Raw genomic sequence first — 18,475 nt, 5'->3', positions numbered from 1 at the left:
GTGCCTGGTTCATTTCAGTAGTATACACAGCTCTTATTTAACTAAGGAGAGTATAAAAACCCTGCTGTGGTGTTCACAATCCTCTTGCAATAGGACAAGCTGGATGGCAAAACAAGTGCTAGTAATATCCCAAAAGTAATAGGAATGAAAAAATAACTTTTAGCCATGCCAAAGGAGTTGAAAAGAAAAGTCTTGAGTGAGGAAAAAAGGCTCAATTCTGGCTTTACTAGCAGAGGGATGCAGTGAGCGTCATGTTGCCTCCATCCTTAAAATTTCTAAGATGGCATTCATTACAACAAGGTCAAGCAGCAGACATTGGGAACAACAAAGCTACAGACCGGCAGAGGGTAAAAACGACTCTCCACTGACCGGGATGACCGTTATCTTATTCGAATGTAACTCAGCAACCGCAGGATGACAGCAAGTGACCTACAAAAGGAATGGCAAATGGCAGATGGGTTGAAGTGCATGGCAAGCACAGTGCGTAACAGGCTCCTAGAGGCAGGGCTCAAGTCATGTAAAGCTAGAAAAAAGCCTTTCATCAATGAGAAGCAAAGGAGAGCCAGGCTGAAGTTTGCCAAAGACCATAAGGATTGGATCATAGAGGACTGGAGTAAGTTAATCTTCTCTGATGAGTCTAATTTTCAGCTTTGCCCAACACCTGGTCATCTAATTGTTAGACGGAGACCTGGAGAGGCGTACAAGCCACAGTGTCTTGCACCAACTGTGAAATTTGGTTGAGGATCGTTGATGATCTGGGGATGCTTCAGCAAGGCTGGAATTGGGTAGAATAATCTTTGCGAAGGATGTATGAATCAAGCTGCATACAAGGTTATCCTGGAAAAACAGTTGATTCCTTCAGCCTAGGCAATGTTCTCCAACTCTGAGGACTGGCTTTTCCAGCAGGACAATGCACCATGCTACACAGCTAGGCCAATGTGTGGTTGAAGGCAGGGCTGTGGAGTCGGTAAGCCAAACCTGCGACTCCGACTCCTCAATTTCCCTTACACCGACTCCAACTCCGACTCCACGACTCCGACTCCCACACATATTGCTTATATTTAAGTGAAAAATGTATTGTAGTACAATGTGAACCTCAGACATTTAATCATTTTTATGATCCAATAATCAAGATATTTAGATAGAACAGAATATATATTGGTGTACTACCCGGTTTTCATTCTTTTTGGTACAGATACGATATGGATAGACAGATATGGATAAATGGATAGATAGAGCAGATTTCTAGTCTGCTTTTGCTATTGAGTAACATTATCTATGAGCTCAAAAACCTTTCAGGTGATGCAGTTTTTTAAAAAGATGATCAACTTTTGCAGCTGAAAAACGTATCCTCAATAAACACAGGAAAAACGCTGTGTGTGAATGTAGCCTTAGATCAGGAATATAACAGCCATTTATAGGACATTTCATAACTTTCCCAAACTCCTATGAAAAAATATTCAGCACATCCTGCATTGAATTACTGTACCCAATTTATTATATATTTTAGGAGTCGGAGTCGGTCCATTTTATACTGACTCCAACTCCGACTCCGACTCCACCAAAATGAGCACCGACTCCGACTCCACGACTCCGACTCCACAGCCCTGGTTGAAGGACCACCACATCAAATCCCTGTCATGGCCAGCCCAATCTCCAGACCTGAACCACATTGAAAATCTATGGAATGTAATCAAGAGGAAGATGGATAGTCACAAGCCATCAAACAAAGAAGAACTGCTTACAATTTTGTACCAGGAGTAGCATAAGGTCACCCATAAGCAGCGTGAAAGACTGGTGGAAAGCATGCCGAGACGCAGGAAGCTGTGATTAAAAATCTTGGTTATTCCACAAAATATTGATTTCTGAACTCTTCCCAAGTTAAAACATTAGCATTGTTGTTTCTAAATGATTATGAACTTGTTTTCTTAGCACTATTTGAGATCTGCAAGCACTGCATTTTTTTGTTATTTTGACCATTTCTCATTTTCTGAAAATAAATACAAAATTTAGTGCTTGGAAATTTGAAGACATGTTGTCAGTAGTTTATAGAATAAAAGAGCAATTTACATTTTACTCAAAAATATGCCTATAAAGAGAAAAATCAGACAAACTGAACATTATGCAGTGGTCTCTTAATTTTTTCCAGAGGCTGTATATAGGCAGCCAGGGCTGAGGGCCCCTTTCACTCTGGAGGACTTGGTATGGTCAGCTACAATGCGTCACAGCATATTATAATAGTAGGACCTTGACAAACCTCATTAGAGGGGGAACTGTCACGCCAAAGGAAGTTTGTCCTCATGGACAACACATCTACAGTACATGCCTCTATTCAGAATACGTCAGATGACATGTGTGAGGAATTACAAAAGAATCCTTTTTTTTTTTATTAAAACACACATTTGTAACCCAAAATCTAAGAGCTAAAAACACAGGTGGGTACTGAAGAACCAGCTCTAGTGTTCGTGAACACAGAAAGAGGCTCACAGTGCTCATAAATCCAGACTGGCGATATTTCCGGAAAGCTTTAAGTCATGACTCATACAGATTCTATTTCCCAGTCTGTTTATATCTTAACTCCAAAAACACATTCATACCACAAGTAAGACAAAAATCTGGTTTTTAGAAAATCAGTGTTCTTTTCTGCTGCTTTATTACTTTTTATTATTAAAAGCCATACAAGATTTTTAGGATGTCTTGAATATACAAACAAGTAGAAGTACAATTTTCATGTCAGTAATAGCAGGGTATGCACCTCCATCTGGAAAACGACCTCATTAACTGGAGTTTATCATGTGTCATTCCTCTGCTGTCGGCAATAACAAGTCACCATAGACAAAGCTAAAGAGTAAAAAACATCCGAGGCACAGGCAGATTCTAGAACGTCTTCGGATGCATGGGAATAAGTAGAAGCCTCATTGGAAAAAAGGTGTGATTAATTTATGACTTTGTGGTTATGAATCCACATAACTAATAAAAATATACTGCAGATCTTAAAATCAGCAGCGTTATCTTAAGGTTATGTGCACACGTGTGGAATTACTGCGGAAATTTCCACGGGAATTCCATTCCACGGGAAATATGCGAGAAATCTGCATTTTAAATTCCCACGTATTTCCCGCGGAAAAACTAGCGATTTGCAAACATAATTAGCTTGCAGAATGCTAGCGTTTTCTAAGCGATCTGTAGCATCGCTTGGAAAACTGATTGACAGGTTGGTCACACTCGTCAAACAGTGTTTGATGAGTGTGACCAACGTTTTAATATTGAGGCTGCCTATGCAGCATCAGTAGTAAAAGGATATAAAGTTTAAAATAATTTAAAAAAAATAAGAAATCGTGATATTCCCACCTTCCGGCATCCCGCACAGCGTTCCCGATCATTCCGATGCTCCCGGCAAGTCACGTTCCCAGGGATGCCTTGCGACAATGACCTTTGATGATTTCGCAGTCTCACGAGACCGCTACGGGACTGCGACGTCATCAAACGTCATTGTCGCAAGGCATCCCTGGAACGGGACTTGCCGGGAGCATCGCTGAGGCCTAGGGACGCTGCGAGGACCGCCGAAAGGTGAGAATAACATGATTTTTTATTTTAATTCTTTTTTTTAACAGGGATATGGTACCCAGAGCCTGGAGGAGAATCTCCTCTCCTCCAGCCTGTGGGTACCTTCCGCAAATGTTCTGCTTACTTTTCGCATGGTGGGCACAGTCACATGCAAAGTAAGCAGAACAATGCATTCCTATGTGTGTGGATTTTCCCGCGATTCCGCACAAAGAATGAACTTGCTGCGTATTTTTCCGCGATGCAATTCCACCGCGGAAAAATATGCAGCATTAGCACAGCATGTGCAGAATGCCATAGGATTACATGGGATGCTTTTTTTGCGTTTTTACAGCAAAATCACACGTTTAAAAACGCCGCGAAAACGCAAAAAAAACTACGTGTGTACTCAGCCTTAGGGCCCCGTCACACACAATGATCTCACTAGCGAGATCGCTGCTGAGTTACAATTTTTGTGACGCAACAGCGATCTCACCAACGAGATCGCTGTGTGTGACAGCGATCAGCGACCGCCCCCCCTGCCTGTATCGCTGATCGCTGTAGGAAAGCCCTGGCCATTTTTTTTGGTCGCTGGTCTCCCGCTGGCCAGCACGCATCACTGCGTGTGACAGGTGGGAGACCAGCTGGTAACTAAGGTAAACACAAGGTTTCTAAGCACGGCGCTGTGCTTAGAAACCCTCTGTGTACCTTAGTTACCAGCGCGCTGATGCAGGGAGCTGGTAACTAAGGTACACATCGGGTTTCTAAGTGACGCACATCCCTTAGAAACCCGATGTGTACCTTAGTTACTAGCTCCCTGCATCAGCGCGCTGGTAACTAAGTACACAGCGACGCCGCGCGCTGGGCGTCGCTGGTGCTGATCGCTGGTGAAGCTGTCTGACAGCTCACCAGCGATCCTGACACGTTGATATCGTTTTCGGGATCGCTGGTGAGTCGCTATGTGTGACGGGGCCCTTATTCCGCTGGATATAGATGGGGTATGAAACAACCCATTCACCTGAATGGAATACTAGCAGATTTGAGAAGGTTTCAGCACAATACAGAGATAACATCTTCAACAAATCCTGATTGTATGGACACACTCAAATAGCATACAATAGGCAATTGTTACTGTGTAAAAAAATATAGGCATACTCACTGTTTTCACAGTTCTCTCCAAAGTAGCCAGTAAGACATTTGCAAGCATACTGGGCAAATGTATCTCCTCTGCGAGTGTGGGACAGCTCCTGGCACTCCCCATTGTTGTGGCAGGGATTTGGTTGGCAAGGACCTAAGTAAAGAAGTAAAAAAGGAAAAAGTAAATCTAAAAATTCTGAATTTAGAGATTTTCCCGACTGCATAACTATGATGTTTATACACAGCCTGGTAGAGTCTAGTTACATAAAGCTATGTTCGCATGAGGAACTTTTGCAGATTTTAAAGCAGATATTTCCTTTATAAGCACAACTGTGAATTCACAGGTTAATCTGCTGATCTCAGAGCAGATACAGGTGGATTGTGCCGGTGATCCTCCTGGTTCTGATAACATCACGCCAACAGTTACTTGTCTTCCGCTCTATCAACGGGTCATCACTGCTGATGACTTGCCGATTTGACAGATGGATCCCTGCAGCATAACTGCGGGGAGCTGGCTGTCAATCAGCATGATGGCAGAATGACGCTCCATTATCAGATCAGCGTTTGAGAGAAAGCACAGCTCTGTTAATGTGAGGGGAAATGAAGCCGGAGAGTCACAGGGCAAAAGACAGGTAGGTAGCAACTACCTGCCTATAAGTTCTTAGCACCATAGGGAAAATAAACAAAGAGGTCCCAGTTAACCCCCTTAAGGTGAACCTGTCAGCAGGAATTTGCTAACTAACCTATAGATACTATCAGGTTGGCAGTGGTAAACATATTAAAATGATACCTGGGGTGAAGAAATCCGTCTTGTGGTTCTTGTGTAATCAGTGTTAGAAGTTTGCAGCTAGTAAGATTCTCGTGCTTTGGGGCAGGACTGTAGACAGAGTTTTATCTTCTTGCTCAAAGCAAGAGAACCAAAGAGAGACCTGCCCATTGGCTGCCCCAAAGCACAAACAGTCTGTCTCCCTCTGTCTCTATGATGAGGAACATGTTTGCGCTTTGGTGCAGCCCTGTAGGCAGGCCTTACTTTGGTTTCCCTGGCTTAGAGCAGGATAATAAGTCTCTGCCTACAGTTCTGCCCCGGCGCATGGGCATCTCATTAACTGAAAACTTCCAACACTGATTACTCAGGACGGATATTTTCACCCCAGTTATCATTTTAATCAGTTTAACACTGCCAACCTGACATTGTCTGTAGGTTACTTAGAAAAAATCCTGCTGACAGGTTTTCTTTACGAAGAGAAAATATAAAATTTTTAAACATTTCCGGAGGGTTTTTCCCAAGACCAAGTCAAAATCATTGTTCAGGCTCATTCAGACGTCCATGCAAATCAGTCAGAGGATAGACAGCAACGCATGGACTGACCGTGGGTCTATAAAGCCTTCAGGTGAGAGAACCGCAGCCTGTCTGTGCTCAGACGTCTAAATGAGCTGTCAGGCTCTTACATAATGAAGGCTTTACCTAATTTACATGTGGTAGTGATGTGGCACCGCAGGTCATACAATTTTCACATTCACCCCTCCCCTCCATTTTCGGTTATGTTCTCAATCCTTAGCTCCGTTCTCCCTCGTTTTGGATTCTGTACAGATGTCACACAATGCTGAATGTGTGTGAGGAAGGCTGAATTACAGAAAATGGAGCTGGGAGAAGCTAGTGCTGGCTGAGATGAGATGGCTAGGCTTCCTAGGAAATGTAGTACACCGGTCTGGAAATTGCCACAGTAAGAAGTGCCACTTGTAAAGAAACAGATCAGCGATGGAAAGAAGAGAAAAAAGGGGAATACTGTGTGACACATATTAATCTTAAAAAGAGTCATATTTTTGTTTTTGTGTACCAGGTCATGGAAAACTCTTGTAATGACAAGTCCCTATAATGTCAGACTTGTGTAATATTAAGCACTCAGTCTCTACGCAGCGACACGGTGCCTATATTACCTTTCTCTGTCTACATTACCTTTCTCTGTCACGTTGCAATCTGTTCCAGCAAAGCCATCGGGGCAGATACAAAAGTGATCTTTAGTGGCACTGAGAAAACAGGTTCCTCCATTGAGACATACGTTGGTTTCACAAAGCTCACCTAAAAATGAAAGAAACCACAAGGAATAAATACCGTAGTTTAGCTATTCATAAGAACAATATTGAGATCAGGACGTGAGTGCACATTGCTTGTAAAACACACATTTCTCACAGCTCTATAGGTCCCGTATACATGGTGTACTTATTTTAAACATTCATGTCACAAAGGTTTTATTTATAACTAGCTGAATAGCCCGGCGCTGCCAGGGCATAGTAACTAACCGGTTAGTTATAACAAATTATAATGAATAAAATATTATATATATATATATATATATATATATATATATATATATATATATATATATATATATACACACACACACATACATACATACACATATTCCATGAAAAAAGAAAGTAGCACACCATAGTAGTTTTCAATAAAGTGCTTTTTCAATAGCCCATATGGCTATGGTGTGCAGCCTTCTTTTTTGATGGACTATTTGGATGTTTGGTATGTACCTGGAGGGCCGGCACCCAAAACCATTTTCTATTATGTGCCGTTTTCTCATTACATTTTATATATATATATATATATATATATATATATATATTATATATATATACACACACACATACACACACTGTGTTCCAAATTATTATGCAAAAAATATTTCCTCATTTTCTCTAAATTACCTATATGAATTGCAGTCATTGTTATTTTCCAGTCATCTAATATTCTAGTATAATTGCAATGCTTTTGAACAAACTGCCTATGAAAACAGTATATTTTTAAAAATAAGAAACACTCAAAATTCATGTTCCAAATTATTATGCACAGCAGAGTTTTCAAACTTTTTATTTTGAACAAAAAATGGTCAATTGTGAAATTATAACCATTATCAGCTTATTACAAAATGAAATCAAACAATTTTCAAGTCAAAACTTTATTCTAGGTGATGTTACATTTGCACATAGGACCCCTTGTTCGAAAGAAGCTTCTGAACTCTCTCGTCCATTGAATGTCAGTGTTTGGATGGTTTGTGCTTCAATTATTTTGCATGTGGACAGAATACCCTCCCAGAGCTGTTGCTTAGATGTGAACTGCCTCCCGCCATCATAGACACTCCTTTTGATGATGCTCCAGAGGTTCTCAATGGGGTTGAGGTCAGGGGAAGATGGTGGCCACACCATGAGTTTGTCCTCTTTTATGCCCATAGCAGCCAGAGATGCAGATGTGTTATTTGCAGCATGAGACGTGCATTATCATGCATGAAAATGATCTTGCTGCGGAAAGCACGGTTCTTCCTCTTGAACCAAGGCAGGAAGTGCTGTTTTAGAAACTCCACATAGATTATGGAGTTCATCTTTACCCCTTCAGGGATCCTAAAGGGGCCGACAATCTCTCTCCCCATGATTCCAGCCCAAAACATTACTCCACCTCCTCCTTGTTGGAGCCTTAGCCGTGTTTTCATGGGGTGTCCATCAACCAGCCATCCTCCACTCCATCCATCTGGACCATCGAGCGTTGCACGGCACTCATCGGTGAACAAAACAGTTTGGAAGTCAGTCTTCATGTATCGTTTGGCCCACTGGAGCCGTTTCTGCTTGTGTGCAGTGGATAGAGGTGGTCGACAGGATGGCTTACGCACAGCGGCAAACCTCTGAAGGACCCTGCATCTTGTTGTTCGGGGGACGTTGGAGGCACCAGCAGCTTCAAAAACTTGTCTGCTGCTATGACAAGGCATTTTTGCAGTTGCTCTTTTAACCTGATGCAATTGCCTGTTGGAAAGAGTCCTCAATTTTTCCTTATCAGCACGCACACGTGTGTGCTGGGAATCAGCTACATACTTCTTGATTGTGCGATGATCACGATGAAGTGCCTTGGCAATGTTGATTGTAGTCATGCCTTGACCTAAATACTCCACAATTTGTTGCTTCTCAGCAGCCGACACATCCTTTTTCTTTCCCATTTTGGCAAAAAATATATATATTCTTTTTTTTAAATTATATATCAGCTATGAACCCGTTCTATGCCCAGGTGGCGGGCATTTTTATTGGTATATGGTCTCCCATCCTGGTATGTGCTGCACCCCTCATCCCTATCCTGGTATGTATGGTACCCTCACCCCCCAATCCTGGTATGCATGGTGCCCCCTTATCCATATACTGGTATTCATGGTTCCCTCAACCCCCAATGCTGGTATGCATGGCACCCCCTCATCCCTATCGTGGTATGCATGGTACCCCCTCATCCCTATCATGGTATGCATGATCCTCTCACCCCCCAATCCTGGTACGCATGGTCCCCTCACCCACCTATCCTGGTATGCATAGTCCCCCCACCCCACTATCCTGGTATGCATGGTCCTCTCACCCCCCAGTCCTGGTATGCATGGTCCTCTCACCCCCCAATCCGGGTGTGAATGGTCCCCTCACCCCCCAATCCTGGTATGCATGGTCCTCTCACCCCCCAATCCTGAAATGCATGGTCCTCTCACCCCCCAATCCTGAAATGCATGGTCCTCTCACCCCCCAATCCTGGAATGCATGGTCCTCTCACCCCCCAATCCTGGAATGCATGGTCCCCTCACCCCCCTACCCTGGTATGCATGGTCCCGTCACCCCCTATCCTGGTATGCATGGTCCCCTCACCCCCCTTTTGTGGTATGCATGGTCCCCTCACCCCCCCCCTTTCGTGGTATGCATTGTCCTCTCACCCCCCAATCCTGATTTGAATGGTCCCCCTCACCCCTATTAAACTGCACACATTACAAAAAAAAAAAAAAACATTTATACTCACCTTTCTTCCCTGTGTCCAGCGCTGTCCTGTTCTGGGCATGTTGTAGCGCCGGAATCGGCCGCCATTTTCTTGAAGAAACTACAGTGTGCAGCAAAGAGCAGCCGACAGCACAGCGGAAGAGTGGATGCAGGTTCAAAGGTTCATGGACCCAAATGAACAAATGTCCATATAAGAAAAAGGAACAGCATCCAATCCAGGTGAAAAATCGTATCAAAGATTTATTCTGCCAGTATAAAATACCACAAAAACATACATAAAATACATACAAATACATCCATCAGATACATATATGTTCAATATAACAATTTATCTAATCAATATCAATAATGGTTATGATCATATTAGAAATATTACAAAAACATTACATACATAAACAAACAACCCAGAGTGAACCCACCAATAGTCGTCATGCATCAAAAGTATTCATGGAAATAACACACCAATCACTAACAATGATACATATCCATGTATAATCCGCCAATCCCTATTCACATAATAATGGCGCCAGCCCCAAAAGGCCAATCATATGAGGACTCACACATCGATGTATAGGCAGAATTCCCTCTCACCTACATGACATCATCAGCAGGAGCCAAGCTGTATCAGAGGCGCAATCCAGTGACGCGTACCAACAGGCCACGGCGCACGCGCCACCCACTCCGACAGTTCCGGTCACGTGACGCGTCCGTCACAAAGCACCGCGCTTGCGCAGTGCCATGCATGGGACGCAGCCACACGAACCGCCCATCGGGGGGACCGCGCACGCACTATAACATCCCCCATCATCCTGTCAGACCAGAGCTACCGGACAACAACCCCTAATATCCCACATCATCCCGTCAGCCAGAGCCACCGGACTACTAATCCTAATATCCCACATCGTCTCATCAGTCAGAGCCACCGGACTACTACCCCTAATATCCCACATTATCCCGTCAGCCAGAGCCACCGGACTACTACCCCTAATATCCCACATCATCCCATCAGCCAAAGCCACCAGACTAGTACCCCTCATATCCCACATCGTCCCGTCAGCCAGAGCCACCGGACAACTACCACGAAATATCCCACATCATCCCGTCAGCCATACCGGGGATCCCTTTAAGAGAGCCTCGTGTCAGTACCAGAGTATTTGAAGGCAATTGCCCTGACTTGCATACCGGGGATCCCTTTAAGAGCGGCCTGGGGTCAGAACCAAAGCGCAGAGTGGATTTGCCCTCACTTCCATACTGGGTATCCCTTTAAGAGAGCCTGGGATCAGAACCAGAGCGCTGAGTGGATTTGCCCTGACTTGCATACCAATGATCCCTTCAATAGAACCCTGGGGTCAGAATCAGAGCGCTGAGGGATTTGCCCTAACTTCCATACAGGAGAACCCTTTAAGAGAGGCCTGGGGTCAGTACCAGAGCATTTGAAGGCAATTGCCCTGACTTCCATACCGGAGATCCCTTTAAGAGAGGCCTGGGGTCAGTACCAAAGCGCTGGATGGATTTGCGCTGACTCCCATACCAATGATCCCTTTAAGAGGGAAGATGTGCCTACGGGATGGATGTGTGATGTGTACATATATGGGCACAGGAGGGGGGGTGGATTCATTTCTGTCATGCGCTCTCTGCTCCTTTTTGGGGGGCAGACAATGGCTGAGAGCTTATGTTCCCGGGGATGCTAGATTTCTACCACCATGTCAGTGTCTGCAGAGGTGTTGTCAAGTGGGAAAACTTGCTCATAGCAACCAGTCACAGCTCAGATTCTTTTGAACAGCTCTGTTGAAATGAAAGATGCTTCGTGATTGGTTGGTGATACACACACACATTCAGTTTGATATAAAGAGATACTTTTGCAAAGTTTTCCTGCCCGATAGTCATTAGGTATGCCAATGAAAGCCTACCAGTCAAATAAATTCATTGCTTATGTACCACTTTTTGCTAAGTTTTTCCAAAATCACAAAATCTGATGACAGATCCATTTTAAGGGCAAACATATCTCTCTACTTGTCTTAAAAAGACAGGATAGTCCATGGTGTACAGGGGAAACAAATAAAGATCAATGGCATTGTTAAGAAGCTAGGTTCTCAAACTGTGGTACCCTAGGTCATACAAGCCTTGTTTTTAGGGGATACGGTACATACACTATACAAGGTAGATTACGTAAGATGGGGCATAATCATAGCGTTGTGAGTAGTGCAATTTTAACAAAAAAATATATAGAAGTTGGCCAAGACTACCTTTACCATGAAATGACTAAGCAGGTGAAAGTATGCTGTGGCTGCCATACAAAACTAATATACGTTACGTAACAGCACTTTTCAAACATTATATACACATGAAATAATGCCTGAAATGATCCTGAAGTGACCAGAAGGTACGACTAAACGCTGCTTTTAAATGTACTAAATTTCTTATGCCTTCGAAATTACTCTCACCATGCTGACATAAGCTCTAACAGTTTTGGCTCCTTTAACCCTCATTCTCCTTCGCTATCCACAAACCCCAGCACCCGCTAACCAAATAATAATCTCTCCTTCCCTTTTGCCTCCCCACCTGACCGGCTCCTCAACCTCAGAGCTCTCCTAATAAAATACAAAACAAGCCGCCCACTCTCCTTCTCCCACATGCTCTACCTCTCTCTGCTTCTCACTGCTGGCGACATATCTCCCAACCCTGGACCCCCACAGCTCATCCCTCCCATTAGCACCCCCTTCTATCGTTCCCAAACCAACACAAACACCAGAAATCTTTCCCACCTCAAATCCGTGCCTCTGACAACCACCACCCTACTCCCACTCTCTGGCTCACTCTGGAATGCTCGCTCCATCTGCAATAAACTCCATGTGATTCATGACCTCTTTACCTCTCGTAACTTTTCCTTCCTTGGCCTCACCGAAACATGGCTGACACCCTCCCGACACCGCCTCCACTTCACCTACACTCCTCGCCCTGGCAACAGACATGGCGGAGGAGTGGGCCTTCTCCTTTCTTCCAACTGCACCTTCAACCCAATCCCATCTCTTCCCTCCCTTGTCCTCCCCTCTTTTGAAGCCCACTCCGTCCGCACCTATTCTCCCTCCAACCTCCAAGTGGCTATCTTATATCGACCTCCGGGTCCGACCACTGCCTTCACTGACCAATTCTCTACCTGGCTCCTTCACTTTCTCTCTACTGACATTCCCACCATAATCATGGGTGACTTCAACATCTCCACTGACACCCACCAGTCAGCAGCCTCCAAACTCCTGTCCCTTACTTCATTCTATGGACTTACTCACTGGTCCTCCTCAGCCACCCACACAGACAGACATACACTAGACCTGGTCTTCACCCGCCTCTGCTCTCTTTCTAACTTCACCACCTCCCCTCTCCCTCTGACAACCATCTACTCACTTTCTCATCCCTGTCCTTCTCACCTGTCACCCATGTCCAGCAGCATGCGCACCCTCGCAGAAACCTCACACATCTAGACACTTGCACACTCTCTGACTCTATTGTACCACTGTCCTCCATATCCTCATTCCACGACACTGACACTGCCACTAGTTTCTACAATGCCACTCTTGCATCAGTCATCGACTCAGTCGACCCTGTCATGCATAACAGAGTGCGACGAATCAATAGACAACCCTGGCAAAATAACACCACTAAAAAGCTTCGGCAAGCATCCAGAATTGCAGAAGGGCGCTGGAAGAAAATGCATTCGCAAGACGACTTCACTCAAACAAGCAACACTTGCATTCAAATCAGCTCTCACCTCTGCTAAACAGGCTTTCTTTACATCCCTTGTATCTTCCTTATCCCACAACCCCAAACAGTTGTTCAATACTTTTAACTCCCTCCTCCGCCCACCACTGCCCCCTCCGACTTCCCTTATCTCTGCCGAGGACTTTGCCGCATGCTTAAAAAACAAGATAGACCAAACACGGCAAGTCTTTATTGCCCTACCACCACAACCCCTTTGTATGCCAGACCAATGCCCAAACCCCATAACCTCCTTAGCTAACATCACTGAAGGAGAGCTTGCTCATCTTCTCTCCAAATCACACTTGTGCACTTGACCCTATCCCATCCCACCTCCTCCCCAACATCACCACCACTCTTATCACATCCCTAACCCACCTCTTCAACCTATCACTAACTTCTGGTGCCTTCCCTTCGGCTTTCAAACATGCCACAATCACGCATATCCTTAAAAAGCCATCCCTCGATCCAACAGCCACGTCCAGCTATCGCCCAATATCGCTGCTCCCATTCGCTTCTAAACTCCTGGAGCAGCATGTCCACGCTGAACTTTCCTCCCACCTCTCATCTAACTTGCTCTTTGACAATCTACAATCTGGCTTCTGCCTCCATCATTCCACTGAGACAGCCCTGACCAAAATTACCAACAACCTACATACAGCCAAAGCTAACGGACAATACTCTATACTCCTCCTTCTAGACCTGTCCTCTGCTTTCGACACAGTTGACCACTGCCTCCTACTTTGGCATCAAAGACATCGCCCTATCCTGGATCTCATCATACCTTTCCAACCGCACATTCAGCGTCTCCCACTCCCACACTGCCTCCTCATCCCACCCTCTCTCTGTTGGAGTCCCCCAAGGCACTGTTCTAGGACTCCTACTCTTCTCAATCTACACACTTGGCCTGGGGCAACTCAAAGTACCACGGATTCCAGTACCACCTTTATGCCGATGATACTCCGATCTACCTCTCTTGCCCAGACGTCACCTCTCTGCTCTCCAGAATCCCAGAGTGTCTATCAGCCACATTCTCCTTCTCCTCTCGCTTCCTCAAACTCAATGTGGACAAATCTGAACTGATCATCTTTCCCCCCCATCTCACAGATCTTCCTTACCCGACCTTTCTATAACAATTGACAACGTCACGCTTTTCCCCGTACCAGAGGTCCGCTGCCTCGGAGTAACCCTTGACTCTGCCCTGTCCTTCAAACCACACATCCAAGCTCTCTCCACCTCCTGTCGCCTCCAGCTCAAAAATATTTCCAGAATCCGTTCCTTCCTCAACCCTCAATCTACTAAAATGCTTGTGCATACTCTCATCTCCCGCCTCGACTATTGCAACATCCTTTTCTGTGGCCTCCCTAACACCCTTGCACCTCTCCAGTCCATCCTCAACTCTGCCGCCCACTAATTCATCTCTCTCCTCGCTACTCCTCCGCTTCTCCCCTCTGCAAATCTCTTCACTGGCTCCCACTCCCTCAGCGTATCCAAATTCAAATTACTAATACTGACCTACAAGGCCATCTACAACCTGTCTCCTCCATACATCTCTGAACTAATCTCCCGATACCTTCCCTCACGTAATCTCCTGTCCTCCCAAGACATCCTTCTCTCCTCCACACTTATTCGCTCCTCACCCAACCAGCTCCAAGACTTCTCCCATGGAACCAATGGTGCTTTATAAATAAATAATAATAATGAATTCCAATATTGCTACACATGTAAAAACTCAGGCCCCTTGTGCTAGTAATCAAAGTGTCAGCCCATCTGCCGATGACAAAACGACCTCTCTGAGATGGGACCCTAAACTAAAGACTCGCCTTTCAGCACGTAGGTCTCAAGTACACTGAAGATTCCGAAAAAACTATACACTGCTTCAATTAAAAAGATTGGCAAGAAGGAGGTAGCTACACCCAACAATGCTCAGTGCTGAAACTAAAGAGACTGGCTAGCACTATGTAGATTAATAAATGAATATGCAGAAACAATTAAATTTGCATGTGGGCTCACACACATGTTTGGCTCTAGTAGAAATCATTTATAGAATGTTTTCAGAGTGTTGTTGGAGTGTTTGCAATGTATTTCAGTAGTGGGTACTTGGTTTAAAAACATGAAAACACATAGTAAGTCTTTCCATGTAAATCCACCAAAAATAGCAGATCTAGAACATCTGATTAGATTCCACAGAAATTTCTATTACTAGTACATTTACATAATTCATTAGTCACATATCTAAAACCTAACTGGAGTTGGGCAATAACTTAGTGGATGGTGACATGGGAGAATATGCTAGACATACACGTACTCCCCCGCCCCCTTTCCTCAAGTACAAAAGAACTATTAATAAAGGGACAAACCGAAATACAGGGGTCCAGTCAAAAATTGCTAAGGGTACTGTCACACTTGGCGACGCACCAGTAATCCCGACAACGATGCGACCTAGTAGGGATCGCTGGTGCTACGAGGTTGCTGGTGAGATGTCAAACAGTCAGATCTCAACAGCGACGCAGCAACGATACGGAACGATACTACGGTCGTTGGGACCCTGTCTCTCAGACCTGTAGTATTGAGGTCGTTCGTTGTTGTCCCTCTCAAACACAGCGATGCATTCTGGCCAGCGGGACACCAGCGATCAAAAAATGGCCCAGGACATTCGAGCACAATCAGCGACATCGCAGCAGGGGCCCGATCGCTGCTATGTGTCACATGTAGCGAGATTGCAGGTGAGATCGCTGTTGCGTCACAAAATCGGTGACGCAACAGCGATCTCGCTATGTGAGACGGGGGCTTTAGTCTGCAGGCTTATGAATCCCCCAGTGCACACACTCTGCGTTGCGGGGATTCACCGGTTTCAGACCTGGGACCAAAGGGTACGTATGAGTCATACATAATTCCAGTCTATGGGTGCAGCCTCGCAACATACACCCGTGTACAGCTGAGACTGCGCCTCGACCAGCGAAGAGGACGGCCATTGGGCATGTCCGACTAGAGGGTGCGGCCTTGCTCCATGCACTGGGGTAGAACAGAGACCGCGTTCCAACAAGTGAAGAGGACGGCCAGTGGACTTGTCCGACTAGGGGGCGTGACCTCGCTCCACACAACTGCATAGAGCGAGGCTATGCCCACTGGCCAGGAGCATGTATAACTCATACATACCCTACGTTCCTGGGTCTGAATTCGGCGATTCCTGACAGAATACAGTGCGTGCCCGGGGAGGGATTCATTAGTCTGCAGTCACACAGAGTGACTGCAGACTTATTGATTTAGACCAGACAACCCCTTTAAGACTTCTATATCCAATAGATGTACATGTAATATAAATAATAAGCACACAGTATAATTGGATAAAAAGACACAGTTATGATGTCCACCATACTGCAGTGTGGTCACAAAGATAATGGAAGGATAGTATTCAAATGTTTTGTGACATTAAAAACAGACTGGAGAAAACCGTATTGAAATAGTCATCTTGGTCTCGGTTTGTGTGTCCTGTAGTGATTTCTGTTTAGGGACGATAAAAGCAGAAACAAAAATGATCCTTAAAGAGATGGAATCAAGTTGAAGTGAGAGAAAAAGTGTAATGTGGATTTTATGTCTTGAAAAGAAATGTTGGTTTTATATAGAGATAAACTTGGAAACTCCTCCATATGCCTGCTTCCAGCAAGACCAGCAAATTGTGGCCTGTTAAAAAGTGGATTTCCATGCAGCGAAAATTAGAGGTCTGGTAACATTAATCATATGCCTCAGGAGACATTTGTTCTTTTGGTTGTATAATATAACAAAAAAGGGAAGACAGAGGTTTCAGTAAGCCGCCCTGCAAAATGAAGAAGCTTTACAAAAGAATCCTGTATGCCATGACTTCCAGCATCAAACAAGAGACAAGGATATAGACGTGCCGACAAACTGTTTTCAGAAGATTGCCCAATGCAAAAGACATCATAGTTGCAGGGCCTACACAAATCATTCCAAGATGAATGTATATTTTTGAGAAGCTTTATACGTGAGGGGAAAGGGTTCAAAATATTGGTGTTTAAAATGTAAGGTGGTATAAATCATAGAATGTTAGGGTTGGGTAGGACCCCCAGGTTTATCGTGTCCAACCCGCTGCTCAAAGGAGGATTCACTAAACCATCTCAATAGAATCATAGAATGTAAAGTCCCCGTCTCACATAGCGAGATCGCTGAAGCGTCACCGACTTTGTGACGCAACAGCGACCTCGCCAGCGACGTCGCTACATGTGACACGCAGCGGCGACAACCCTCTCTCCCCTCCGCTGGATATCGCTGATCGTGCTCGAATGTCCTGGGTCATTTTTTCATCATAGGCGTCCCGCTGTCCAGCATGTATCGCTGTGTTTGACGCCGACGAGCAACCTCGTTGGCGACGCAGAACTCAGACGCACAGGCGGGAATTGCCAGAGAAGCTGCTGTGTGACAAGGTACCAATGACTGCCGAGGTCGTTATACGGATCATCGGATCGTTGCTGTGTCGCTGAAGAGATCTGCCCATTTTGCAGCTTACTAGCGACGCACCAGCGATCCCTACCAGGTTGTATCGCTGTCGGGTCGCTATGTGAAACGGGACCCTTAGAGTTGTAAGCGACCTCCAGAGTCATCAGTATAAATATGGGGATAAGATCCAGATAACCAACCACTTTAGCCATTGGTCTAGGGCACATCCAGGCCAAGTGGATTAGGCTAATGGCTCTCGTGGCAGGGTTTATTGCTTCCCCTTTAGTGAGTGAAGTAGCCAACCTGTACTTTCTGGACCACTTCCAATCGTAAAGAGCTTACTAGGGATTTATCAGTAAAGCTCATTAGATTATCAGCTGAACACATGAAAAAAATCTTTGACAACATGTTGCATAGTGTATACCCACAGGCTAGTTTATTTAGCGCTGGGGTCCTGGGTTCAATTCCAACCAAGGACAATATCTGCACGGAGTTGTATGTTCTCCCTGTGTTTCCTCCGGGTTCTCCGATTTCCTCCCACACTCCAAAGACATAATGAAAGGGAATGTAGATTGTGAGCCCCAATGAGGACAGAGGTGATAATGTTTGTAAAGTGATGTGGTATTAATGGCACTATATAAGTGAGTAAAATAAATTAAAAAAAAAAATTAAAAAAAAAAAAAAAAAAAAAGGTACACATTTCCATAATATTAGTATTATTACATAAATGGTCACATAAATGATAACAAAAAAAACCACACAAACTATATACATTCTTCAAAAG

At 44.7% G+C, this 18,475-nt stretch overlaps 1 protein-coding gene across 2 annotated transcripts in view; it reads right to left on the bottom strand.

Annotated features, from left to right (window-relative positions):
• Window positions 1-18,475, bottom strand: part of MFGE8 (milk fat globule EGF and factor V/VIII domain containing) — an 80,776-nt gene that overhangs the window by 38,483 nt on the left and 23,818 nt on the right. For both annotated transcript variants that reach the window (XM_073568708.1, XM_073568707.1), the window contains exons 2-3: window positions 6,638-6,760; window positions 4,703-4,834 (exon numbers count right to left, since the gene is read on the bottom strand). In XM_073568708.1, the coding sequence (XP_073424809.1) occupies window positions 4,703-4,834; window positions 6,638-6,760 (255 nt within the window). The remainder of the gene's footprint in view (window positions 1-4,702; window positions 4,835-6,637; window positions 6,761-18,475) is intronic.

Source organism: Dendrobates tinctorius, unplaced genomic scaffold, assembly GCF_039654945.1.
Source record: "Dendrobates tinctorius isolate UK_male_01 unplaced genomic scaffold, ASM3965494v1 ptg000022l, whole genome shotgun sequence".
In the NCBI taxonomy this organism is placed as follows: domain Eukaryota; kingdom Metazoa; phylum Chordata; class Amphibia; order Anura; family Dendrobatidae; genus Dendrobates; species Dendrobates tinctorius.
This window is presented reverse-complemented; position numbering and strand designations above follow the sequence as displayed.